We start from the raw sequence: 27,681 nt of genomic DNA on the forward strand, positions 1-27,681 counted from the left end.
GGCAGAAAAAGGTATGCTTTGTGGCATTTCCTTTGTAAAAGGCTTTATAAGGAAAATATGTGCCAATAGAGTATTTCATGTGATAAAACATATGTAGTAGGATTAAAGAGGGAAGGTTATATATGTGGGTTTAAGGGTTATGAAGGTTTAAATGAAGGTTGTGAGGGTTTAAAAGTCCTGATAGGAAGGATTAATGGAAGGCTTTAATCAAGTCTTATACAAAGGCTTGAGGGTTGTTTAAAAGTTCTGATAGAAGGTTTTAAGCGGGTTGATTGAGTTTTGATATAAAGGAACTGATAAAGGGGCCTTAACCATTTGTGGTTGAATATTTGACTCCTTTGAGAGTTAAATACCTGGGACATATGTGCTTATGCATTTTAATGCATACTGTGGGTATAAGTGGGGGTAACCCTACATCACATTCCGCGGGTTGATTGGACGGAGCGTAGTGGTCTATCTTGATGACATAACAATATTTTACAAACAAAGGTCAGACCACATATGCCACTTAAAGAAAAATTTCGAGCAATGTTGCAAGTACGAGATATATTTAAATCCCAAGAAAAGTATCTTCGTAGTGTCCGAGGGTAATCTCTTGGGCCACATTATTGCCAAAAGTGGGATTAAGGTAGACCCGGACAGGGTCAAAGCAATCATGTAGATTCCCTTCCCAGTGAACAAAAAGGACATGAAATCCTTCTTGGGGAAAATCAATTTTCTTCACAAGTTCATCTCTGATTACGCTCATATTTTTCAGCTTGATATTGGAGATGGTGAAGAAGGATGCAATTAATAAATGGGATAAAATGGAAAATGATGCATTTTCCCTTATTAAATAGGCTATCGTAGAAGCACCCGCATTGTACAACCCAAACTTCAATCAATATTTTTTTACTCTACACCTTTGTTTCTGACACTTCTCTTGCTGTTGTACTCACTCAAAAGGATGATCTTAACAACGAGCGATCTATTTATTTCATGAGCGCAAGTCTGCAAGAACCTGAACTTAACTACCCTATTGTGGATAAACAAGCTTATGTGGTGTACAAGTCGCTAAAATAATTTCGGCCCTATCTATTGAAAAGTCATTTCATCTGAACCCAACTGTCAGATCACTGCTTGTTCAACAAAAGATGGGTGAAAGGAGAGAGAACTAGATGACTGGTTTGCAAGAATATGATCTAGAGATCAATCCAGTTCACACAATCAAGGGCCATGGTATTTGTCGACTAGCAACAGAAGCAGTGGACACAAAGGAAGAGGAAGAAGATAATTCAGGATGGGAACAAGAAATTGAGATGTACAATGTTGAGTGAGCATCCCCCACTACTAGCACAAACTCTTGGTACGCTAATGTGAACCAATATCTTGAGCACAACACTGTACCCTCCCACTTTTCCACAATGTAGAAGAGGGCATTCAAACTTAAAGCATTATTTTACAAGTTGGTGCATGGGGTGATTTTTAGAAAGCACCGCAACGGAGTACTGCTGAGGTTTTTGGAAACACATGATTCAGAAAAGGTATTGTGTGATCTCCACGACGGACCAGCTGGGGGACACTTTGTGGGAAACACAATGGTGTATATGGTCATGTGAAACAACTTTTACTGGCCTACATTATTCAAAGATGCTCATGCATATGCTCGCAAGTGCCTGGTCTGTTAGAGGTGTGCTGATAGAAATAAGAAGTCAACCACCCCATTGTAGTCCATTGCAGTGGAAGAACCTTTTCAACAGTGGGGATTGGATATTATTGGAGAATTATTTTCACATTCATCAAACAAGCATGACTACATTCTTATTGCCACATATTACTTCACGCGTTGGACATAAGTAGTTCCAAACAAACATGTGAATGATCAGGAAGTCATTAGATTTCTACAACATAACATAATTTCCAGGTTTTTCATTCCTACTTCACGTGTTTTCGACAATGAAACACACTTATTATCTCTAAGACTTTATGATTTTGCATTGGAAAATGGTATTATATTGAAGCATTCAACTAATTATTATCCACAGGGGAATGGTCTTGCTGAATCCATGAATAAGAACCTAATCCACATTATCAAAAATACCATATTCTTTGAGAAGCGAAACTGGCACTCTGCTTTGGTAAATTCCTTATGGGCTAACTGAGTCATGCCGAAGCCTTCCCTGAACACCTCCCCTTACTTCCTAGTATACGGTGTTAGCGCTCGAATCTGCCTCAGGCTGAGGAAGGCAAAACTCAAGGCCAAATCAAACCATGCTCAGCCTCGTAGCTAGCCCTACGAGGACAAGAGAGGGCTCTCTCCGGGTCTATCTCAGCAGACAAGTCTTCAAAGGGGCTGAGATGACCGATAAGGAATACTGATTTTAGGCTAGTAGATTGACAGAAAGGGGTTTTTTGATAAATGATTGGGTTTTCTGGGCTGTGTGGGGCAAAGACAGCAAGAGCAGAGATTTAATCAAAGGCACAGAATACTCCATAAGGCAAGGTAGGCAAGAGATTAAGCATCCAAACTGAAATTATATGAAATGGAAGGACTGTTAAGGAAGCTGAAAGGGGCATTAATGTATGAATCCATTTCAGACAGAGGAAGAAACACAAAACATGAATGCTTCTCCAGGGCAAAGAAGTAAGCTGAATTTTACCCTTTTCACTCAGAAACATTCAAATTGAAAACGATTTATGAATGAAATGAAAAACATTACAAGATACATATGAAACAGAGAAAAACATATGCCAAATTTCAAACCACAGGAATCTTATAAATCAGAGCTGTACTCTTCAATTAATCTCTGTCAAACAACTGTACAATAAAGCTCTCTGTTCTCCTCCACGCACCTCTCAGAACTCCCCCTCCTCACAAATGATTTTTAATGCATTAAATAAACTATCCTAGGAGAAAACAGATCGACCCAAAACAAGGGCGCTGTTTCACCTGAAGTTACAAAAATAGAGATAGAGTCATCTCTTTATTCTAAAAACAGAAGATCGTTCCCCTTAAAATCCTCTGATGGCAAATTTAAAGACACAAACTAGAGCGCAGATCCATTTGAATCATTAACTGAAGTCTTAAATAGGAATGGAATCCTATTCTTCGGCTGTAGTAGGTATTCTTCTTTTAACTTTGGCATTTCGATCTTTAATTCGATCTTTGACTTTTCATCGTTGTAATAAAAACTGATTTTTAATACAAATGGCAAGGATTCCGTTTGAGGCACCATCAAGAAAAACAAAGAGCATAACAAGTGTACCTTTACAGGTCTACTAATATCACAACCATTATAACACTTCCAAATCATTGCGGATTGCCACCATATCTGCACAAGTGAGGACGCCGTCCTAGTTGACACACTATACAAACCAGCAAGAGATAGAAGCTCTAATTCTCGGGCCTGCCTTTCCATAGTGGTTATCATCTCCTGAGCTTGGCGTGCAGCCCACTGATTCAAAATTCCAGATCACCGTTTTCTTACAGCAGAAGACTCTGTCGATTCAATGCGCTGCGCGCACTCCCAGTGCGTAGCGTGCTACATATGCGTAGCGTCCGTGTTATTTTGCAAAGACTGGGGATGCTATATGCGTAGCGCCCCTTATATGGGTAGTGCGCCTTCCAGTTTTCAATTTTGAAAACGAGCTTTCGCCCTTCTAACCTGCAATTCGACCAGCACATTCAATATCACAATCAATCATAAAACGAAGTGCAAACAGAACATCGCTTCCAGTGACAGCTCTTCTGATGAACCGATGCCGTTTTTGGCCTTCATGTTATGATGAAGAGTTTCAGAAACTAATCGCACAACCTCCGCCCCATTATAAACACATTCAACAGTGGCACCTAACCGTCTAAGCATAGATTATGCAAGTCGTTGTAAAACAACATTGTCTTCAGCAACCAGAATATGCATGCCAACCAGTGAACTTAGAGGTCTCAATTTCTTATCATATCTCGTGGATACTAACTGCAACTTGCTTTAATATTATCTATTGTCCAAACCCATTCCATTTTTATAAACAGATTCAATTCTGCAAGGTTCATCACTTGTTTGCTTCTGCTGCAAAACAGACGATGCTCTAACTTCTGAAGGTTGTAGCATTCTTTTCATAGTAAGGTCCTGTAAAAGTTCCCAAACAACATGAAGGCGAGAGCCATGAATTGGTTTATGTATTATTAGGTCGCATGGAACCATTCCACTCTTCAACTTCTCTAAATCCATACTTGAAGTATTTGTAGTAACTAACCAGACTACCTTGTAGTTAGGAATCTGTCCACCTCCATAAAACTTACTTAAAAGCATTGACATTTGTTCCATAGGTCCAACAATCATGTTGATGTCCAAAAAAACTAAAAGATAAGTACCTACTCTGTCCATTTCTATTTGTTTGATAACCTCACCAGTTGAACCACAACCAACTGTAGGAGGTTGCTCAACACCATAATCAAGGCATGTATTACTAAAGTGATACTCTGGAGAAACCAACTCAAAAGAACTGGAAGATCTACAACTGTTGAAGAAAATATAATGTCAAGCATCGAAACAAGATCTTCCCATTGATTTAACATCCAAACATGTACACCTCGTTGCTCCAACCATTTTTTCAAAATGCTTTTTCCTGCCTCCCCATGCATGGCAAGTATCGCACGGACACCTTCTATATGTGGAATACTTTCACGGAAATCTGCCCCTGAAATTATACGCGTAGCGCGCTCACCAAGTGCGCTGCGCGCAGCATGTGCGTAGCGCACGTGCTATTTTGCACAGGCCGGTGAAGCCCAATGCGTAGCGCGCGCCTTGTGCGTAGCGCACCCTCTCTATGGGTAGCGCGCACCTCCAGTTGAATTTTCAGCGAAAAACTTCAGTACCCAAAACTGCATCTTTCTAAGGATTCATGCCATACATAAAACTGGTTGTAGAAATTGAATTGAATAATTGTTTGCAAACGATGATATATCTACAATCCTTCAAGCAACTTTAACTCAGCTTTTGCCATTAATTCCTTCATATGTCGTGTGAACTGTCATAAAAACAGCGCCTGTGTATTTCCAAATACCTGGAAATCAAAATATAATGAAGATTCATTGTCATTCTTTCTCTTTTCTCCTTAATGTTTGATTCACTTTATCTTGTGACATACGCACCAAGCAGAACCATTTTCCATGTCCTCCGTTCCAAACCACTAAAGAGCAGCTCCAACAATCTTCATAAAGAGTAACTCCAACATAAAGGTGATGGAACTAGGGGAATGGAGACACCGAGTGAAGATGGAGACAATGGTTTCCAAAACATAAGGATGCTTAAAATCAGTGAAGAAAAACCTTTGCAACTCATATGGTGACTGTTAACTCTTGTCTATCTGTTGCAGGGTTGCTGAAACTGGTGAAGATAATACGGTGACAGAGCTGCCTTTGAAGCTGAAACAGGGCTGTCATTTGAAGAGTTGGAAAATTTGAAACATTTTGACAACTTACCTATTTATTACAAAGACACATCTGATGATTTCTTCTTCAAAACGGGGTTTTGAAGAAGAATCCATCTCGCATTGATAACCATCTTGAGATAGAAACTCACTGAACCTTCTTCTAGCCTGTAGGAATCATTTGACAAGTTTGAAGACCAACTATAAAACCTTGACTCTGAAATGACTCTTTTCTGGACCACAGTAACATCAATGAATGACGAGAAATGAACCTTGGAGAATTTGATTCTGACAAGGGAATGACAGGACCGAGTCTAACATACGGAAAAGAAGCCATCCTCCCGCCCAACATCTACTTTACTTCTCTCCAACTCCCACAAGAATCCCAAGGAAAGCCGTGCCTGTTAGTGTAGCGTAATATGGACACCCTTTGCAAGATACAAGAAGAAAGGTTAAAATAAAAAGAAAATTTTTCACTTCATCAGTCATATCAAGAGTTGGTTCGATAAGATGTCTTGAAGTGGGATAAAACCCACGAGGACAAAGGAAAGCACACTAAGTTTTAGTCCCTATGGATTGGACCATTCACAGTACATGAAAGGCTTGGCCAACACACTTATCATATTCAATCACTTGACAGGAAGATTGAATCTCTCCCTGTCAATGGCCAAGACTTAAAACATTACTTCCAATGAATATCTGGGCCTGTGCCTACACAGTGTACATAGTCTTTTCTTTCTTGTTTGCTTGAGTTTTGTTTTGTTTTTTTGTCTTAAGAATAAGTGTTGTGCATGTACATGTTGTGGCTTTTAAGTATGTATGTGGCTAAAATCTAAAGAGTTTTGTGACACTTCAACATTTATCTAACCTTTTGTCCATCTTCCTTGTGTTGGTTATATCTTTTGGCCAATGAAGTTCTGACAGAAAATATGATCCATCCGTAAAGAGAGTTTTGGTCCAACCATGAACCCATGTCTATTCCAGAAATCTCATGCCTACACTTGGTCTTTATGTTTCATTGTTTTAATGCTTATCCAATTAGTAGAAGCGAGAAGGGGAAAATCTAAATGAGCAAACCTAAATTAGAGGTATCTATATGCTTCTATGAAGGAACAATCTCTTTTGCTCTCAATAAGTCAGGATCCCTCTTCCATTGCAAAATAAATAAGTGCCGATGTACAATTCTCTTTAAAATAAATAAATAAAGGTGAAAAAAGAGAAAGGCTTCATGCGTAGAGAGGTGAAGCAAGAAACTCCTTCAGAGTACTGTCTAGGCTCGCTGGAAACGAAGCAAATTTTGTGTTATTGCGTGACTCTGCCAATGTACTGTCCTGTTGGAAAATCAAAGATATAATTAGGGTTTGATTCTCCTTTCTTGATGATTACTTGTGAGTGTGTTGGATTCTTTTATTTTTTTATTATCTTATCTTTCATCAAGAAATTATACACATATGAAGATCACAAAACAAGAGACACAAGATATTTGCACATGTTAGGGAAAAACCCCCCTCGAGGGGAAAACCCAGTCAAGATAATTCTTCCTTTCAATAATATCCTTTGATATTATTTACCCTAAACCAAGACCAGACTTTCCCTCCACACCATGTCAGCCTCTAAGATCTTCGACCCCTTCCAATAACTTCGACTAGGCAATGGCTTCCGACAACATGCAACTTCTGGCAATAGTGAAATCTTAGGAGACTTCAATCTCCCAAATCAGACCACGAAACAAAGAGAGATAGGCACCAAAAACTTGATTTTCTTCGTCTCTAGAGATTCCCCCAAACTTGCACTTCTTTCATTCTCCCGACAACAAACCTCACACTTCTCCATCTCTAGTAGAGATATCAAACTTCCTTGAGAGAGTGTGTTCCAAATGACTTCCACCTCCTTCAATATATAGGCTTCTTGTGGGTTGAATGGGGGTCCTTAGGCCGACTTGATCTTCCCTAGGCCGACATGATGTGGAGGACACAATTAATATTTGACTTGATACAAAACCTTTTTACATGATTCGAAAGCCCAAGAAGGGTCTCTTCGAATATATAATGACTCTATAAACTCATTATTAATCCTAGGAGTCTAATCCCGGTGGATATTGGTGGCCACCCTCCTATTCCACTTGGACCCCCAACACTATCTCTTTTAGTTTTTCAATTTCCTTAATTGTAGCACAATTTACTATTTTTGGCATTTTTTCAGGTCCTGAACTTCTGGAGCTGTTTTGAGGCCCTAAATGATGTCTTTAGGAAAAATAGAGATCGTATAAGTCCTAATCTAGTTTTTTTGTTTTTTTTTTTTTTGGGGTTGCGTTTTTGTTTTTTTGTTTGTTTTGTTTTTTGTTTTGTTTTGTTTTTGTTTTTTGTTTTTTGTTTTTGTTTTTGTTTTTGTTTTTGTTTTTGTTTTTGTTTTTGTTTTTGTTTTTGTTTTTGTTTTTTTTTACCCTACTCTTTGAGATCTTCAAAACGAGGTATTATGATAGCCAAACGAAGATCGTATGCCAAAGTTACGACCCTAGGAAATTGATGTACCAATTTACCCAAACGGGGCCCACAATTTTGGCGCTTCATCTCCTAGGGTTAGGTTTCTGGATGTTTAGGGTTTTTCATTGTTTCTCAATAATAAATAGGTGTTGGAGCCTCATTGTAACACAGTTCAGAGGCATGTAGCTGCCACATCTCTTCTCAAAGAGAAGCTACCATTGCCCGAGCTAGTTTATTTCCATTATGTTTGTAAGCATATTTCAATATTATGATATTAATGAAATGAAGTGTTATTTATGCTGCATTTATATATTTATTGTTATATTTGTAATTTGTTGCATTCTTGTTTAATTTTAGATCAGTGTTATCAGAGCAGTCTACTCTTTCTCTATTTTTCTTTGCATGTCCCCAATGATGTCAGGGTATAAGGATTTAGGGGTCGATTTAGTTGAACATTTGAAAGACCAACCTCGCAAACCCAAACAACCTCCCATGGAGGAAGAAAAGAAAGATGAGTGATCTGAAAATCACCCATGAATGATCTCAGTTAATTAATGAAGGTATTACAGACCCATGTGCTGGGGTGTGTCTATGTTATTTTAAGAAACGGATCGATAAGGTTGCAAAATACACAGAAACTTGAAATAGCAAGAGAAACACAGTAAGAAAATACAAAAACACAACAAATTTAATAAGGAGTTCACCCAATCCTCCTGTGCTACGTCTCCTGGTCCAGCTTCAGTGGTGGCCTTTTCTATTGTGTCTTAAAGCAGAGATTTTACAATAAGGAGCTCAATTTGAGTCTCACTTAACAAATGATGATCAGTAGGGTGGTACTTGGATTCCCCAAGCCTCTAGAGTACACAGACTCCCCCTTGCTGGATCTCGACCTCAACTGGTCTCAATGGTATGAGCCCAATTTGGTACTCAATACCGGACATGTATACACAGAGGAGGAGCTTGAATCTCTCAAGCCCTCTCTAGAGTTCCCAGACTCTCAGACTCTCTCTATCTCTGTCTGCTTGATGCTACCTTTGCTTTGCAGGTCATCTCGGCTTCTCTGTTCTCTACAATTCGCTTCTTTCTCTACTTCTGTTCCCTCTGCTCTTTGTCTATTCGTGGCTTGAAGCCAATCTTCTCCCTGACTGTTCGTTTCTTCTTCACGGCTCTCTGGATCGCCTGCCTCTATCTGCAAGAATTCCTCTGCTCTGTGTCATCATCGCTGTGTAACACTGCACAAAGAGGTGGCCACTTTTCGCCTTACGAACTGAGTGTCAGTTTTCTTCAAATGGTCGCTATTTCCATTACTACAGGATTTGCCTACGAAATTGATTCTTCTGCCAGCTCATCGGTCATGCGGGACCTCAAATATTTATGCGCCTTTGTCTATTTCCCCGTCAAATCTGGTCATCCATTGGGTTAATTCTCCGCCGTTGATCTGGAGCCTCCAGATCCTACGGTCTTCGTTTATATCGCGCGGGTAATTTTCTTGATCGTTACTCACGCGATGTAAGCAGTTTTCTCTCTCATCTGTTGGACACACGTTGCCCAGTGTATGGCATCATGCTGAACTCGGCCAAACCCGCTTACTGCTCGAAGTTTGCAATATCCTCCCAGTTTTGGGCGCAGGACCCGCCTTCTGATGTTCCGTACGATTTCCTTGTTTTTCTTGTGACTGAGTGCTCGGGGCTTTCCTTCTCTAAAGGTTTTGTATTGTATCAAAAACTGCCTCTGTGTTTGGATCTAGGCTTTTGATTGCCAATTTGCGTCCATGCGCGGTCTCCATGGGCCAATGGTCAGTGCACTTTGACCGAGGGTCCTCGTTGTTTCGTGCAGGCCACAATTTCCATTGTCTAGAGGTCATTTCCGATACTTGTTATTCATAAGATTCGGTTTGACATAATTTTGAAACAGTCATGAAATATGTTTAAGGATCCAATTCGGATCACGGCCTTCCCACTGAAAAAGCTTTTGGACCACCAAAAATTTGTTTTCAAGCATTGACTAAGTGAGGATACAACTTTCTCACTTGTCCAATCTCTATCCATTTTTCACTACTTGGCTTTGAACCCTTGAGTCCAATGCTGAGGTACTCAACATATCCCCTATGCGTCATCATCACCTTCCTATCCAGAACTGTGTCTTCCTATAATTCATTGAGATATTCAGGTAATAGATCATCAATAGAAGGTAATTGACTTTGCTCTTCAGGATCTTCAATTAATGAAGGTTCAAATAGTCTCAAGCTGTCTACATTAAAGACTGAGTAGATGTGCATGTAAGCTGGTAAATCAAGGCAAAAAGCATTCTCATCAATTTTCTCAAGTATCTTGAAAGGTCCACACCTTATTGGCTTTAGCTTTTTACCTTCACCTTGCATTTTGTCTTTGTTGATATATAGCCAGACTTGATCACCAACTTGGAAAGTATGCTCCATCCGATGCTTATCATGCCTTGCCTTGTATTTGGCTTGGCTCTTTTCCAGCTGTTCCTGTACTGCTTGGTGAATCTCTTGGATTTGTTCAATGAAATTGATTTCCTTGTCCAAATCACTGTGTCCATCAACTTCTATGTCTTTACCAAAGAAAAAATCCAAGGGAGACCTTGGTGTGAAGCCAAAAAAGGTCTCAAAAGGAGATCTCTGTGTAGAAGAATGTTTTGCTCGGTTGTAAGCATGCTGCACATAACACAAATTTTCATCCCAAAGTTTGGGATGCTTGTTGCAATAGCATCTGAGCAACTGGATCACTGTCCTGTTGACCACTTCTGTCTGGAAGTCTGTCTGTGGATGAAAGGTTCTGTTTGGCCATCTGTATGTGGATGAAAGGCTGTTCTTTTCTTTAGTCTGGTGTTTATCAACTCCCACAGACTCGACCAAAACTTCCCAACAAATCGGGTGTCTCAATCAGATATAATGGAAGTGGGTAATCCAAAATGAACCCATACATGCTGAAAGAACAAATTTGCAGTTTGTCCAGCTGTAATTTGTTTGTTACAAGGTATCAAAATACACATTTTGCTGAACCTATCCACAACAAAATATAAATAGTCATGACCTTTCCTAGATTTGGGCAGTCCTCCAAAAAAGTCCATGGAAACACTTTCCCAAGGATGAGAAGGAACTGGTAATGGAGTGTACACGCCTAGTTTTCTATTGCTGGGCTTGCTTGTAGCACACATGGTACACCCTCTTACATATCTAGAAACTGTCTCATTCATTTTTGGCCAATAACAAAATCTTTACAACTGTGCAACTATTTTACTTACCCCAAAATGACCTGAAATTAGAGAAGTGTGGGCTTCTCGAATTATCTTTACTCTTTCAGTTTGTGGAGTGCATAGCTTCCCACAATGATACAAGAGTCGGTCCTTAACATGATAATCCAATTCTTCTACATGTTTGCCTTGAATTAAAGTTGCATATACATATTTGAAATCTATATCTTGAGCATATTGTTCAATGTAGCTCTCATGCAGTACTTAATTATGCTTAAGTATAGTGGATGCATTTATGATAGGTCTAGATAACATATCTACAACTTTATTGTGTATGCCCTTTTTATATTTGATGACTAAATGAAACTGTTGTAGAAAACCCATCCACCTATAGTGTCTTGATTTCTGCAACTTAGTTTGGGAGTGTAGATATTGAAGTGGTTGATGATCAGTATGTATGACTGTCTCTTTGCCTATTAAATAATGTTTCCACTTTTTCACACTCTGTACTAATGCATAGAATTCTTTATCATATGTTGGATAGTTAACTACTACAGAATTAAATGTCTTAGAATGGTAACATATGGGTTTACCGTGCTGTATCAACACTGCTCCCATTGCATAATCACTGGCATCTGTTTGGATCTCAAACGGTCTTTGAAGATTTGGCAGTGCTAGTATTGGTGCTATACTAACCTTTTGTTTCAAAATGTCGAAGGCTTTCTGTTGTTTGCCTCCCCACTGAAACACCTTATTCAATCCTGTCAAAGCATGTAAGGGAGCTGCAATTAATGAAAAGCTAGAAATAAACTTTCTCCAATATTGTGTTGCTCCTAAGAAGCTTCTCACTTCTGTAGCAGATTTGGGTTTAGGCCAGTTTACAACGACTGCCACTTTAGAGGGATCTATCTTCAATTCACCACCCCCTACTATATGTCCCAAATAATTCAAAGATGTTTTGCCAAATTCACATTTTGAGAGTTTAACATAATTTTTTTTCTCTTTTCAAACATTTAGTGTCTTCTTAACATGCTTTAAATGTTCTTCCCACGTTTTGCTAAATATAAGAATGTCATACAGATATACAATAACAAAATCATCAAGAAAATGTTTGAGTACATCATTCATTATTCTCATGAAAGTAGTAGGAGCATTAGTTAAGCCAAAAGGCATAACCAGCCACTCATATAATCCCTGCTTTGTTTTGAAAGCAGTCTTCCATGCATCTTGTTCTACAAATCTGACCTGATGATATCCACTATGCAAGTCTAACTTGGAAAAATAAACAACTTCCTTTAACTGATCTAGCAGATCATCTATGCGAGGAAGGGGATAATGATTTTTTATCGTTATCTTATTCAGTGCTCGGTAATCAATGCACATTCTCCACGATCCATCCTTCTTTATCACCAAAATGATTGGTGACCCACATGGTGATGTGATAGGTCTGATGAACCCCTTCTCGAGCAACTCCTGCACCTGCTTCTTGATTTCTGCAATCTCTAAAGCGGACAACTTGTAGATCCCTATGTTAGGCAATGGAGCATCTTGCTGCAAATTAATATCATGCACTATTTCCTTTTTGGGTGGCAGACCTTTAGGTCCTTGAAACAAGATATCATACTCTGAAACAATTTTTTTTAAATTAGCTTGCTGTTTAGCATCACAACCCTCAAATACATTGGTTTTATCAGATTTCTTTTCCTTTACAACCATCAATAAAAATCAATTCGTTTCATCTGCCCTGAGTTTATGAGAGTATAATTACTCTTGAGCTTATGAGCTCTTACAAAGTATTCGATTCCATCTTTAACGAGTAGATACTTGTTCTCAGCTCTATAGAAAATAACTTTTCTATCATATAAGTAAGGACTTCCCAAAACAATTCCACATATATCTAGAGGAATTATATCTAACTCAACCTCATCTACAAATGCTAACCCAAAAGAAAACTTAAGTTTACATTGTCTAGTCATTTGTAGTTGTGCTTTATCACTTAACCAACCTAATGGGTATGGTTTCTTGTGAGGTGTAGTCAGTAATCCCAACTTCTTTACAATTGCTTTAGAAATTAAATTTACTTGTGAGCCACTATCAAACAAAGTATCAATCTTTTGATGTTTGGAAACAACTTGAATATCGAAAAGCTCATGTCTTTTTCTCTCATTTTCTTCATCATTAATAGATTGTGCAGAATTACTAGTAGATGCTTCAGAATTTTTACCTCTTATACCTGTGGCTGCAATGGTTGTTTCATCTCCTGAGTTTGACCCCAAATATTTCTGAATAGTTCCAACATTCTTCTTCTTCTTGCCCTCGAACTTCTTAGGTCTCAGCTTCGGATGCAAAATCCAACATTTCTCATCATCATGCCCATCCTTTTTACAGTGAGTGCATGAAGACTTTGTCTTTTGTGCATTATTGGCCTTCCTTTCTTTCCATTCCTGTTTTCCTTTCTCCTTATTCTTGCTTGCAATGGGTTTGGATGAACCCCTAAATTCTGGGTTCCCATTCTTTCCTCTAGCTTCTAGATGCGTAGCTTGAACAAATACCTCATATATACTAGTGGGATTAAACATGAGGATAGTGTGCCTCATGTAGTTGTGTAGACCCCCTATGTACTTCAATAGAGTCTCAGGTGAGTCTAATGAAATTCCTAGAACCAAAGCTCTCTTCCTAAATTCTTGGGTGTAACCCTGTACACTTTTCCCTTTCAATTGGCGAAGAGTTTGCCAACTCATCATGGCTTGCTGCATGTAAGCTAGTGGATAGAACTGCTTTTTGATTACAGAAACAAATTCACTCCAGATAGAAAGGATATTACCATGTTTCTTCACGTCAGCTTGTGTCCTGCCTTCCCACCATACCAAGGCAGTGCCTCTGAGGTGTAGGCTGGTCAGCTGAATCTTACTCTTGTCTAAGTTGATACTTTGCACTCTGCAATACACATCAATTTTTCTGATCCAATTATCCAGCTTCTCTGCATTCAGCTCTCTATCATATATTGGTAAATCAAATTTAACATCTAATTTAATCAAAGATGCCTTCTTTTTATGTTCACGGCTATTAGGAGGTGTGAGAAAACTTTCTTCTTTCCCTTTTCCTTTTGAGTGGTCATGGAGGAGAGATTATTCTTCTCCTTTATCTTGTTTGGAGCTTGATGAATCCTCATCTTTATGTTTCCTAAAGTCCTTATACATTTCCTCTACCATGGACCTCATGGACAGGAAACTATCTATAAATTGAGGGCCTGGCTCCAAGGGACTTTCCTCTGACATTTTCTTCTGAGGATAGACTCTTCCAATCTTCGGGTTAGTTTCAACCAACTCTCCTTCTCCTAATTTAAGCTTCGATCTAGTTAGAATTCAACAACAAAATCCAGTACAAGCTTATCTAACCTTAAACAACCTAGGAGCTCTGATACCACTTGATTTGAAAATCACTCATGAATGATCTCAGTTAATTAATGAAGGTATTACATACCCATGTGCTGGGGTGTGTATATGTTATTTTCAGCAATGGATCGATAAGATTGCGAAATACACAGACACTTGAAACAGTAAGAGAAACACAGTAAGAAAATACAAAAACAAAACAAATTTAATAAGGAGTTCGCCCAATCCTCCTGGGCTACGTCTCCTGGGCCAGCTTTAGTGGTGGACTTTTCTATTGTGTCTTAAAGTAGAGATTTTACAATAAGGAGCTCAATTTGAGTCTCACTTAATAGATGATGATCAGTAGGGTGGTACTTGGATTCCCCAAGCCTCTAGAGTACACAGACTCCCCCTTGCTATATCTCGACCTCAACTGGTCTCAATGGTATGAGCCCAATTTGGTACTCAATACCCGACATGTATACACAGAGGAGTTTCTTGAATCTCTCAAGCCCTCTCTGGAGTTCACAGACTCTCGGACTCTCTCTATCTCTCTCTACCCGATGCTACCTTTGCTCTGCAGGTCAGCTCAACTTCTCTGTTCTCTGCAATTTGCTTATTTCTCTACCTCTGTTCCCTCTGCTCTTTGTCTGTTCATGGCTTAAAGAAAATCTGCTCCCTGACTGTTCGTTTCCTCTTCCTGGCTCTCTGGATCGCCTGCTTCTGTCCACTGGAATTCCCCTGCTCTGCATCGTCATCGTTGTGTAACATTGCACAGAGAGGTGGCCACTTGTTGCCTTACGAACTGAGTGTCAGTTTTCTTCAAACGATTGTTATTTTTGTTACTCCAGGATTTGCTCGTGAAATTGATTCTTCTGCCAACTCATTGGACATGCCGGACCTCAAATATTTATGTGCCTCAGTCTATTTTCCCATCGAATCCAATCATCCATCGGGTTAATTCTCTGCCGTTGATCTGGAGCCTCTAGATCCTACGGTCTTTGTTTATATCGCGCGGGTAAGTTGCTCGACCGTTACTCACGCGATCTAAGCATTTTTCTCTCTCATTCGCTGGACACGCATCACCCAGTGTATGGCATTGCGTTGAACTCGGAAAAAGCTGCTTACCGCTCGAAGTGCACGCAAAATCCTACCGGTTTTGGGCATGGGATCCGCCTTCTGACATTTTCCGCATAGTTTCCCTATTTTCCTCGTGACCGAGTGCTTGAGGCTTTCTTCTCTGAGGGTTTTGTCCTGCGATATGTGATTTGTGCTAATCGCGTATCAGAAACTGCCTCTGTTTCTGGATATGGGCTTCTGATTGCCAATTTGCATCCATGCGTGGTCTCCATGGGCCAATGGTCAACACACTTTGACTGAGGGTCCTCATTGTTCTGTGCAGGCCACAATTGCCATTGTCCAGAGGTCATTTCTGATACTTGTTATTCATAAGATTTGGTCTCACATAATTTTGAAATAGTCATGCAATATGTTTAAGGATCTAATTCGGATCAATGAGGGGGCAAGAGATCCTTTCAAAATATTGCTTGAGGAGGCCCTCGAGCGACAGAGGAACACGATGATGGATAACTTTGCCTAGATCCTTCAACGACTACCCACAAGCGACACATCTTCATCCAACAACCACTATAGAGGTGCAACTCCTTTTAAAGTATAAGTTAAGTTCGATATTCCCATATATGAGGGCCAAATAGATGCAGATGCCGTAAATAAATGGTTGAATCTGTTGGAAGGATATTTTTCAGTTCATGAATTTTTCAATCGGGAAAATATTACTTTTACATTTCTTAAATCCACCCCACACATCAAGGACTGGTGGGAAACCTACTGTGAACAAAAGGATGACAAGGAATCCTCATTGTTTTCATCCACACCCACTTGGGACTCTTTCTGAGATGCCATCAAGGAACAATATTACCCTATCGGGAGCTATGAAGATAAATACATAAAGTGGACCACGCTATGGCAGGGAAGGGACCAAGATGTGCTAGAGTTCACAAATATTTTCCATACCCTTCGCACTAAGTTGGGTTTCAAGGATTATGAGTGGCATTTGGTACTCAAGTACCATGGGTGTGTACAAAAGTACATTAAGGACAAGATGGAGTTCTTGGACATCTCCTTGCTCGACATGGCATACCGATACACTGTCAAGATTGAGAAGAAGTTTAAAAAGAATAAGCAAGACTGGATCTCTGAATCCAAAGCAAGGAAAATGCACCCCAAACCATAGAGAAAAGGCCAAAGCCAAGGCGGGTGACCCCAGACAACCCATCGAAGCCACAAGCAAAGAAAAACACCACGAAGATAAAGAAGGACACAGGAAAATGGTGTGAGTTCCATAAGAGCTCCACACACAAAACAAGTGAGTGTGAAGGCGGGTGACCCCAGACAACCCATCGAAGCCACAAGCAAAGAAAAACACCACGAAGATAAAGAAGGACACAGGAAAATGGTGTGAGTTCCATAAGAGCTCCACACACAAAACAAGTGAGTGTCAGGCCAAACAATCATTGGTGGCCGAGCTAAAGGCTTCTGAATCAGATGCATGTTCCGACTCCGAGTCAAAACCCAATAAGGGGAATGAAAAATGGAAGAAGATCATTGATGTGGAGCCTAGTGCCACTGTGGTCATCACCAAAATCCAAAAGAATGAGCCTGAAGATCTAGAGGAGGGGAAACACCTCTTCCACTCACAAATGTGGGTGAAAGGTTCCCCGCTGCAGTTCATTGTCGACAGCGGGAGCCAAAAGAACCTCATTTCAACAGAGGCCATGAAGTGACGAAGCCTACCGATGACAACACATCCGCAACTGTACACCATCGGGCGGCTTCACCAAGGATGAGATCTCCGTGTCAGCCAATAGTGTCGCCTTCCCTATAGCATCAAGCCCTTCATTGATGAGGTACGGTGTGATGTTTCTCCTCTTGAAGTTTGTGATGTATTATGAGGACTGCCATACTTGCAGAAGAAGCATGCTGTATATGAGTCTAGACCTCACTTTGTTATTATTACTTTGCGAAATAAGTTGTACAAGATACCAGAGGTAGCCTCGCCTACTGCCATCTCTTTGATCACTACAAAGAAATGCAGTAAGATCATTTCCCAGACCAGGAAATTTGTTTTCCTTATGATTTTCCCTCAGGGAAAGAAGAAGGTTGTGGCCACAACTTCTAGATAGGGTCCCTCCGCACAACAACAATGGATGGACAAGGTTGTGGAGGAGTATAGGGACATTTTCGCCTTGCCTACAAGGGTACCTATACACTGTCAGGTCAAGCACTCCATCGATCTGAACCCGGGCATGCTGCTACCCAATGGAATGATCTATCGACACTCTGTTCCGGAGAATGATGAGATCAAGAGGCAGATTTAGGAGCTGTTGCAGAAGGGGCACATCAGGCCAAGCTCATCACCCTGTGGGAGCCCAATTGTATTGGTACGAAATAAGGATGAGGCCAGGAGACTCTGTATTGACTATCGGTCACTGAACAAGATCACTGTCCGAAACAGGTACCCAATCCCACGGATTGATGACATTTTGGACCAGCTCAAGTGGTCCAAATATTTCAGCAATATTGACTTGAAGTTCGGTTAGCACCAGGTTCCTATAGAACCCTCGGATGTGTGGAAGACTGCCTTCAAATCCAAGGAGGTCCTTTTCAAATGGTTGGTCATGCATTACGAGTTGATGAATGCCCCCATAGACTTCATGAGATTGATGGATGACATCTTGCAACCCTTCACCAATGAATTCATGGTGGTTTATTTAGATGATATCTTGATCTTTAGCCAGAGTTTGGAAGAGCATCTCCACCATATTTGATAGGTCCTTCAAGCCTTGCCAAAACATAAGCTGTGTGCCAATTTGGATAAATGCACTTTTGGCATGACCTAGGTTCAATATTTGGGGTACATCATTGATGAGCAGGGTGTGCATGTGTACCCAACCTCGATACCAGTCATCCAGGATTGGCCAACCCCAACCACTCTAGTAGAGCTACTCAACTTTCTGGGTCTTGTTAATTTCTACCACAGGTTCGTGTTGGGGTTCTCTCATATCACCTGGAATTTAAGTCAAGTCACCAAGGGTGGAGCGAAAGCAAAGTTTTTTGGTCTGAAACCCAACATAAGGTGTTTTTCGAGTTGAAGCATCGCCTCTGCTCTACACGGGTTCTCACATTACTAGACCTGAAACAACCATTTGAGATTGAGATAGATGCCTCTGACTATGCTATTGGTGCACTTCTTACTCAGCAGGGGAATCGAGTGGCTTACCCCAGTGAGACACTTTCAGACACAGTCCAAATGTATCCTACTTACAGAAAATAAATTTATTCCATTGTGTCGGTCTACCATCAATGTAAGCATTACATTATGGGGAAGGAAACGGTCATTCACACAGACCACCGACCCCTAAAGTTCATACAGGCTGTTAGCACTCCAAAATTTCTTTAGAAGTTGTTAGAGAAAGAAATGATAGAAGTAACCACAAACCAACTTTGGAGATTAGGATTTAGCCTTCCTAATTCTCAGAGATGGCTCTCTCTTTATGATTTAACTTTGTTTAGTTAATGAATTTTAGGCTAGTTATGATTGTACTTGGGTTTTGATTTTGGTTTGGTGGTGGGATCACTTACTTAGATGAATAGAGGGATATATTTTACCATTGGGCTATGGGGTCAAATGTCAAGCAAACAGGACTGGATTAAGTTATAAAAACAATGTCTACAGGGAAAAATAGTTAAGTTACTTCAAATCTCAAGGCTGGATGGTGAAGTGGTTTTCAATTAGATCCAGGGAGCAATTAAGGGTTCCTTAGGCCAGATTATGAAGAAAGTGAAAGAGGTCAACCAGGATGGGAGAGCAATTAAGTATTCTCAAATCCGGATATCAGAGGAAAACATAGAAATTATCAACTGTTCAAACAGAGTGTACTTAAACAATTCTAAGATAAATTTCCAGTTAATTAATTCAAATTTAGGTAACATTTAAGTTTGTGAGATACATAAGAAAATAACAAATTTGACAAAGAAAATACTTCATTGTCATAGCTCAACACATGAATCCTGTAATGCATTATCTTTATTACTTGGTCTAGTCTGTTGAATTGAAAGATTTGGTACAATAACCCTTAGGTTTATGATCAAAATAACTCTACAAATGTATAGCAATCCACCCCCAATACTTCGAATTATGAAGTATTTATACAAAAATAATTTACAAAATATCCCAAACTGCCTTGGGAATTAATCTAGGAGAAAGAAATATCTTCATGTAAGAAGATAGAGACACATATTGAACTGTTGTATGCTGTCCCTGTTTATTAGGTTGTGCTGTCCTTAATCTTTGATATTTTGCCTTTTGTTCTCTGCTTTTTTGTTTGGTCTTCAAGCTAGATGTTCTTTTCACTTTGACCTATCAATTGATACACTTTCACTTGATACTCTTTCGTTTGACTGGCCTGTCATTATCCTTTACTGTGCTTTTTAATCTTACTGTATATTTTTACATTTTGACTGTGTGTTTCTACAGTAAGTCATTCAATTTCTCCCATGTTTCTGCATCTGGTAATTAGATATTTATCATTTTCCTATAAATCTCATCTACCTCTGTGTACTTGGTAAAAGTGGGCTTATTCACAAAAATGTGTTTTACCTCATGCTGGAGGTAAAACAAATTCTAAAAAGTCTGGTATAGGACCTTTCCAGTTGGCACCCACTTCATAGATGAAGTGTTTACTTGATCCCTGGTCACTTATCTGATTTTCCTGTTGTAGTCCTCCTATGGCATTAATTTGTCGTTTATTACCAAGGGATTGGGTAAAACGTTTTGCCTCAAAACTTCAAACTTAACCATGAATCTGTCCATAGCTAGTTGCATGGTTTGACACTTATCTTCAAGGTTTAGCATTAGATTTCTCTTGGTGAGGACCCTTTTTCCTTCTAGTATTTTACCTGTCTTGTTAGGTATCTCTAATTCTTGCAATTCGTACTTATTTTTGGAGTTGAGGAAGTGAATGATCCTAGTGGCTTCCTTTGGCATGTCTCCTAGTTTTGTCTTCACTCTCTGTATGGCTTCTGTAGCCTCTTTTACTAAGTCATTATGTTCAAAAATTACTTGGATGGATGGCCAAATATCATTGATAGAGTCAATGATATTGGCCCATAATTGTTCCTTATCCCGGCCAAGGGGTTCCTTCAAAGTCAATTCCTTTTCCAAACTTTTTATTCTTTCATTCATTCTGGTTGATTTCTGTATTTCCTCTTTATGCATAATATGGGAAAGCTTTTAGTCAGTCTCTAGACTGGTTACCTTTTCCTTGAGCTTGTTCATTTTTGTGGCCTGAATGGACATGTCTTCCATTGCCTTGACCAACTTACTAGCCTCATCGCTTGGTTGAATTGTTTCTGTTAACCTTGTTGCTGATGTAGATGCTGTGGAAGCTGGGAGGGCTGTAGCCATTGGAGCTGTAGAAGCTAATGACGCTGCCAAAGTGAAGGTACTGCAGTAGTAACTGTTGGGATAACAGTGGCAGGGGCAGTCTCAAGACTAGCTTGTTTTAACTATATCAAGCTATCTAACTCCTTTTTCATTTCCTTCAGTTGATCATTCAATTGTAAAACCAGGTCCATCATCTCCTCTTGATGTGTTTGGCTCTCCAGGACCTCTTTTGTCTATGGGTGCTATGAATGAGGAAGTTTTAATTGTTTTTTGAGAGCTGCAATGTTCTCATTCTTCTTATTTATCAATTTCCCAACAGCTTTGATGTCATTGGGATCATGTCCCAGCTCAATTACCAAGTCCTCCAATGACTTGATCCTGTTGTCCTTGGCTTGTGAGGAGGCCTTTTCCAATTTATATTGCACTGTAATGTTATCCAAGGAGCTTTGCAGCTTATGTGCAACCATGGCTTCTCCTGTTAAGGTGGAGTAAATAATCTCTCCGACCTGCTTGTGGAATTCAATCTGGTCAATGGGATGAACATCCCTAACCAACACCTCAAAGTCAATTTTTCTGTAGTCAGCTAATGTCTTTGGTTGCTGGACAGTAGGCTGCATGAAGGACCCTTGCATTTTTCCTGTTTTGATGTCAAAAGCTGACATCAACCTACTCTGATTTGCTGGTGTGTGGTTGAAGTATTGGGCATATGTTTCAGCCTTCAACTTCTCATTTCTCAACTTGATCTCCTTGTACTTGTCTGTTGGGTGAGGAGCATGATTATTTAGAGGTCTTTATTTCAGACGGATGTATACCCTAGGAAGTTTGTACACCCCTCCACGCGGGGTTCGAGGGGGCCGATCCCCCCCAACTGGGGGGTCCGGGGGCCAGCGGTCCCCCAACCGGGGGTTTCAGGGGCAGCACCCCCGAACCTAAAAACAGATGTAAAATTTCCTTGTAAAAGTATAGTAATTTCTAGTTAATCTTGGCCATTCATTAGGCGGATGATCTGACGGTAGAACTTTTTTTTTTCCACTGGAAAAATCGTAATCTTTCATTAACTTAGAAAAATTACATATTGTAGATGCATTTTGCATATGCTGTATGTTCTTCTGCCACATGTGGGTAGCTATTTATCTATTCTGTCTGTTCAAAAGCAAAAATCATCACGCAGGATGTTCTTTGTTATCAGTTATATATATACATATTGCCACGCAGGGCTTCAGTTTTGTAATTTTTATCATCTATGTACAAAAAAGTTCCAAAAAAGTATCATTTTCAGATCTGTATCTCATGGGTTGGCTGCCCTGTGATAGTGTGCATCTATGTATGGGCGGTGGTAGTATTGGTATGCTTTTTTTCTCGCTGCTCCTGTATCATCCACTCTCCTCTGGGAAGTGCTGTGGCCTCCTTGGATAGTTGGTCGGCACTGCTGTTGTGTTCCCTGTAGATATGTTGACAAGTGATGTCAATAAATTGTGCCTTCAGTAAATTAATATCATCCAAAATGTTGCTGAGAGTGTGTGTGTGGCAAACAGTAATATTGTTGAACCAATCAATGACAATCTTCGAATCTCCATATATATGAATATGCATGCAATTGTGCCCCAATGCAAAATGCAAGAGATGACGGAGGGTGATAATCTCAGCAAAATTATTTGTGCCAGCTCCCAACCCCAGTTTTGCTTTGTAGAAATGTTGATCATTGATGAATAGTAGAAAACCTCCCCCACAACCCTGCTGTTGGGCTGCGCCATCGAAGAAAGCCCATGGGGTGCTATGATCTATATGTGGAGGGTCACGGGGTCTTCGAACCTTAGGCTGCGGCGGCTCAGGCGTCTCATTATAGGCCGATATGATTTTGGCAGTAAGATGCGGCCAATGCACAGGTTTATCTTCGAAGATCATTCGGTTTCGTGCAAGCCATAGGTACCAACAAATAATGATAGGCAGGCTTTGGAGTTTGGAGTTTTTGTGATGGTAAAACCAAGTTTCCCAGGTTCGATTAATATCATCGCCCTCCCATTTGCCGGTGTGTTGTATAGTGGATGATATAGATTGCCATAAAGACGTTAACGCAGAACAGTTTAAGAACAAATGAACGCTCGTTTCGGAGGTATGTTTGCACAGGGTGCACCAGGTCGGTCCATAGACTGCACGACGCATGAGATATTCCCCAATAGGGGTAACACCCTTTAAGATACACCAGAAAAATAGCTTCTGCCTGGGGGGAGCGTTGAGTTTCCAAATAGAGTTCCACCAAAAAGAGATTGTGTCCGGAGCCTTATGCGATATCAGAGTGTGGTAGCCAGCCTTTGGGGTGTATGCTCCGTTCTCCGAATGATACCATATGAGCTCGTCCTGCCCTTGTTTGATCCTTATATGCGATTCTGATAATGCATTGATATATGCCAACCAATCCTGATGCCAGAGTGGTGGTATATTGATCTGAATTGCATTTTTCCAACGCTGTTCAAAAATGGAAGTGTTTTGTGGATCAACAATGTCAGCCAGAACTTTAATCCCCTGTGAGTGAAGATGCTGGATGAGGCCTTCAGGAAGAATGTGCCTACCGCCGCTTCCATTCCAAGGATCCAGACCAATACGAGCCTGTGTTCCATCATTGATTTTCCATACCAGATTATCCCTGATAAGTGTCATAGAGTTAAGAAGCGCTTTCCAAACGGATGATATACCAGATTTAGGCCAGGTAGGGAGGCGAATCCAATCCAAGATATGGAGAGGCCAGATATATTTGTGATAAGAGATATTGGTCCAGAGGTTGTTCCCAGTGAGTAAGGTCCACCCCATTTTAGCCGCAAGGGCTTGCGCGAAAGTAGGGAGATCTTTTAGACCCCATCCACCCCATTTCTTTGGAGTAGCGATCTTCTTCCATCCAACCCAAGCAAATATGCGCTTTTCCTGATTCCCATTCCACAGGTATCTATTGCAAGTTTGCTGTAGCCTGGCCAAGATGCTGCGCGGGATCCAGGCTAATGCCATCCAAAAGACCGGGGTAGCTTCCAGGACAGCTTTTACCAGAACGAGTCTGCCTGCTCTTGAGAGATATCGATGGCTCCAGATATTGAGGCGCTTCTCCAATTTTGCGACTAGCCAGACCCAATCCGCAATCTTTGAGCTGATAGGCTTGATCCAGAAACCCAAATATTTGAGGCCGAGGTCTAAGGGATGGATGCTGTAAGGAAACAGCTGTTGGGCCAGGTGGGATTCATGGATAGAAGTTCTGGAGAGAATAATGGAGGATTTTGAATGGTTGGCAAGCATCCCCGTGGCGGATGAGAAAAGAGTGATAATGTTCGAGAAAGAACGGGAGTCTCGAATACTGCCATCAAGGAAGATCATAACGTCATCCACAAAAAGAAGGTGGGTGAGGAAGCAGTCGTCTGTTATCTTGAGTCCACTAAAATCCCCATTTCTCTTAGCAGAGTTTATTAGGCGGCTCAGTCCATCCATGACAATTAGGAAAAGAAGGGGAGACAGAGGACAGCCCTGTCTAAGACCACGTTCAGAATGAAAAAACTGGGATGCAGATCCATTAATCAGAACACTGAAGGTGGGAGTGGTGATGCAAGCCATAATCCAAGTGATGAAATTATGAGGGAACCCCAGGTGGATGAGAAGCATCTTGAGATAGAGCCAACTGACCCGGTCAAATGCCTTGGCTAAATCAATCTTTAAGATGATGGCTTTGTGATGCTTGGTCCAGATAGTGTGAAAGGCTTCTTGTGCAGCACCAATGGCTTCATGAATCTGACGTTGTTCCAGGAAAGCAAATTGTTGAGGAGCGATATGACGGGACAGAATAGGACGGATGCGATTTGCAATGATTTTGGAAATGATCTTGTAGAGCACGTTGCAGAGGGAGATGGGGCGGTAATCATCAAATGAGGAAGGAGTATCAGATTTGGGGATCAAAGCTATGAAAGTTGAATTGATGGCATTGTACAGGGTCCCGGACACCCGACATTCCTCTACAACCCTTAGTAGATCATTGCTGATCAGCTCATAGAAGGCAATGTAAAATTCGATGGTCCATCCGTCCGGCCCCGGGCTGCGATCCTTCTTGAACCATTTTATGGTGTTTTCAAGTTCCTCAGGAGTCACTGGATCGAAAAGGTTCTCCGCTTCTTCTTCATTTACAAACCTGGGGAAATGACCAACAATGTTGATGATATCTGCAATAGTAGAGCCCGGGGGTTGCTTGTAGAGGTTCCTGAAGTGGGATGATCCCAGCTGTGAGAGCTTGGAGAAAGTGTCTGCCACTCCACCCTCTGGCAGAGGGAGGTTCCATATAGTATTTTTAACCTTCCTGCCTTTAGCATAATTGTGAAAGAAGCGGGTATTGTCATCTCCGACCTTAAGCCATGTTGCTCTGCTGCGAAGTCGAATAGATTCTTCTCGCTCCCTTAATATATTTTGCTTCTGATTTTCAAGTTCCACCAAGTGGGCTTTATCTTCAGCTGTGGTAAAGCCCAGACCTCTTTCATCTGAAAGTGAGGATAGTTCGGATTCTATGAGCATAAGAGCTGAGTTCTCCTTTTGGTGTTTTTCTCTGGCCCATTCGATAGTGTGATGTTTGAGCTGCGATAGGTTCATGCAGAAGCCTTTTGCCAGAGTGTCTGTTCTATCAATCAGATTGTGGATCCAGAAGTCCTTAACGAGCTTGATGTAGGAGGGATCCTGTAACCAGCCATGGTTGAACTTGAAGGGGGCTTTTGGTTTTTTGTTTGGCCCCGTAATCTCCAGATAGATAGGATAGTGGTCAGATATTCCCCCGGAACCAACCCATTGTTTGTAGTGATGAAGCTGTTGAAATAGAGTGCCTTTCATAATGAATCTATCGAGTCTGCGCACCAGGGCAGCTTCACCAATTCTTCTGTTCCTCCAGGTTGGGAGAGGTTTGTTCATGGGAACATCGATCAGATCATGACGTTCCAGGAGGTCGGTCATAAACCCGGTGATCGAGTCAATTTGTGCCGTGGATCCCCAGGATTCGCTATAACCCAGGGAGAAATTTAGATCGCCCCCTAGGATGGAATTCTCGGCTGAGAGGATAGATAAGCTCAGAAGGTGATTCCAGAAGGATTCTCTTTGATGGCAGGGTCCATATATGTTGATAACCCTGAGATTGATACCCAGATCAGCCGAGAAGAGGTCAAGTCCCAAGAATCCAGGTCCCCCCCATGAACCATGAGCCCTAATAGAAGCAGGGTTAAAACCAATCGCTAGGCCCCCCGATCTACCCGAGGAGTCCATCGCCGTGAAATGCCATCCCGGGGTGATGGAGGATAGAGAGGCAGATATGGAGTCCGCAGGGCCAAGGGTTTCCTGGAGGAGAATAATGTCAACAGGAGATGATTCAATCAGTCTTTTCAGGGCTAGTTTCTTGGAGGCACTAGCCAAGCCTCTGCAGTTGAAAGAGAGGCACTTCATGGAGGAAGATTGCCAGGGGTATTCTTCGCTCTAAGTACCCCAACAATGGTGGATTGTCACCCAGAAGCAACCTCAGCTTCCGCTCTCCTGATAGCTTTTGTAAGGTCTGATTTTCTCCCTCGAGCAGACAAGGGGGTCAACCCGGATGATGTGATACCCAGACCGGCGATTTTCAGATGAGTTCCCAGGGTGTGAGTACGAGGACGCAGATTATAGGTGTGTTTAGAGCCCCGGGATGATGAGGGAGAAGATGATGGCGACGGGAGCTTATGAGATGATGGAGCGGAAGGAGCAATAACCGGGGAGGAGGGCATAGTGCAGTATGCAACAGACAATGAGGGAGAGAGTGAAGTGGGAGCAGTAGTGAAAATAGACAAAGGAGGGAAAAGTGATGTACCCGGAGTGGATGTAGCTGCTGAGGCTGCCCGAGATCTGGTGACCGGAGTAGATGCATGACATGGAGCAGCTCCCGGTGCCTGTAGTGGAGTGCTGAAGGGAATGCCCGAGACCGGAATGCGTTGAGCGGCTGGTGATATAGTCCTCGATGGAATGGTAGAAGGCACAGGTGCTTCATCTGTTCTCTTGTTGAGAGGGCAATCCTTGAATATATGACCCACCCTATGACAACGACAGCATCTGAAAGGTACCCCTTCGTAGTCTAGGATCTGTACCCGAGTGAATCTGCCCCAGTGTAGTGTGATCTTTTCCTCCAGGCCTTCACGAGTGTCTAGGTGTACAAGGATGCGAGCAAGCGTTCTGTTCCTGGATTCCACGAAGGTACGATCATGGTCGAGGTATGTTCCCAGGGCGTTCCCGATGCGAATGAAGACTTCTTCGCTCCAGTATTGGAGGGGGAGCCCAGGTAGACGAACCCACAATGGCCCTGCCCCAATCTGTTCTCGTTCAGGGTCGAAGAGAGGGCTCCATCTTTTTAACAGCACCGGCGCCATCTCGATGTGCCAGTATCTAGCTAATACCAGGTCCGTGTAGTTTTCCTTAGCAAAGTGTAGGGCGAACCAGCCTCGGGGTAGAACTTGTACTTCAGGGAGTTCTTTCAGAACCCCTCCCCAAATCTCCTTCACCCAAAGGGTGAGCCGGGTCGCTGAATAAGCACGCCCTCGAACATGTCCAACGAGAATGGTATTCGCCATTTTGGCTGCCTCCCCAATAGCCGATGTCTCTCCAAACCGAATAGAAATGTCCCTGGATGTAGCTTTGACACACTTAGTTCTTTTCTTACCCGAACGCGGAGCTGAAGGGTGATCCACCAAGGGGTCCGGGG

General features: G+C 41.4%; 1 protein-coding gene across 1 annotated transcript; it reads right to left on the minus strand.

Moving 5' to 3' along the window:
• Positions 1 to 3,971: 3,971 nt before the first annotated feature.
• Positions 3,972 to 26,222, minus strand: LOC149162080 (uncharacterized). The gene is made up of 3 exons (XM_089435095.1): positions 24,913 to 26,222; positions 23,293 to 24,288; positions 3,972 to 4,497 (listed from the first exon to the last, which is right to left on the minus strand). Exons 1-3 carry the CDS (start codon positions 26,220 to 26,222, stop codon positions 3,972 to 3,974), a joined length of 2,832 nt encoding a protein of 943 aa, XP_089291221.1.
• Positions 26,223 to 27,681: the final 1,459 nt, after the last annotated feature.

This window comes from Pinus tabuliformis, chromosome 5_2, assembly GCF_031772625.1.
Source record: "Pinus tabuliformis cultivar Carrire ecotype Pingquan chromosome 5_2, CPIR1, whole genome shotgun sequence".
NCBI lineage: Eukaryota > Viridiplantae > Streptophyta > Pinopsida > Pinales > Pinaceae > Pinus > Pinus tabuliformis.

Bases quoted from the DNA above. Each gene is read 5' to 3' on its own strand.
- LOC149162080 (XM_089435095.1), bottom strand. From the start codon at position 26,222: ATGGACTCCTCGGGTAGATCGGGGGGCCTAGCGATTGGTTTTAACCCT. The intron at 24,289-24,912 runs GTACAATGCCAT...CCTTGATGGCAG, and splicing joins TGTCGGGTGTCCGGGACCCT to TATTCGAGACTCCCGTTCTT. The intron at 4,498-23,292 runs GTATCATTCGGA...TTTCTTCAACAG, and splicing joins GGGCAGGACGAGCTCATATG to TTGTAGATCTTCCAGTTCTT.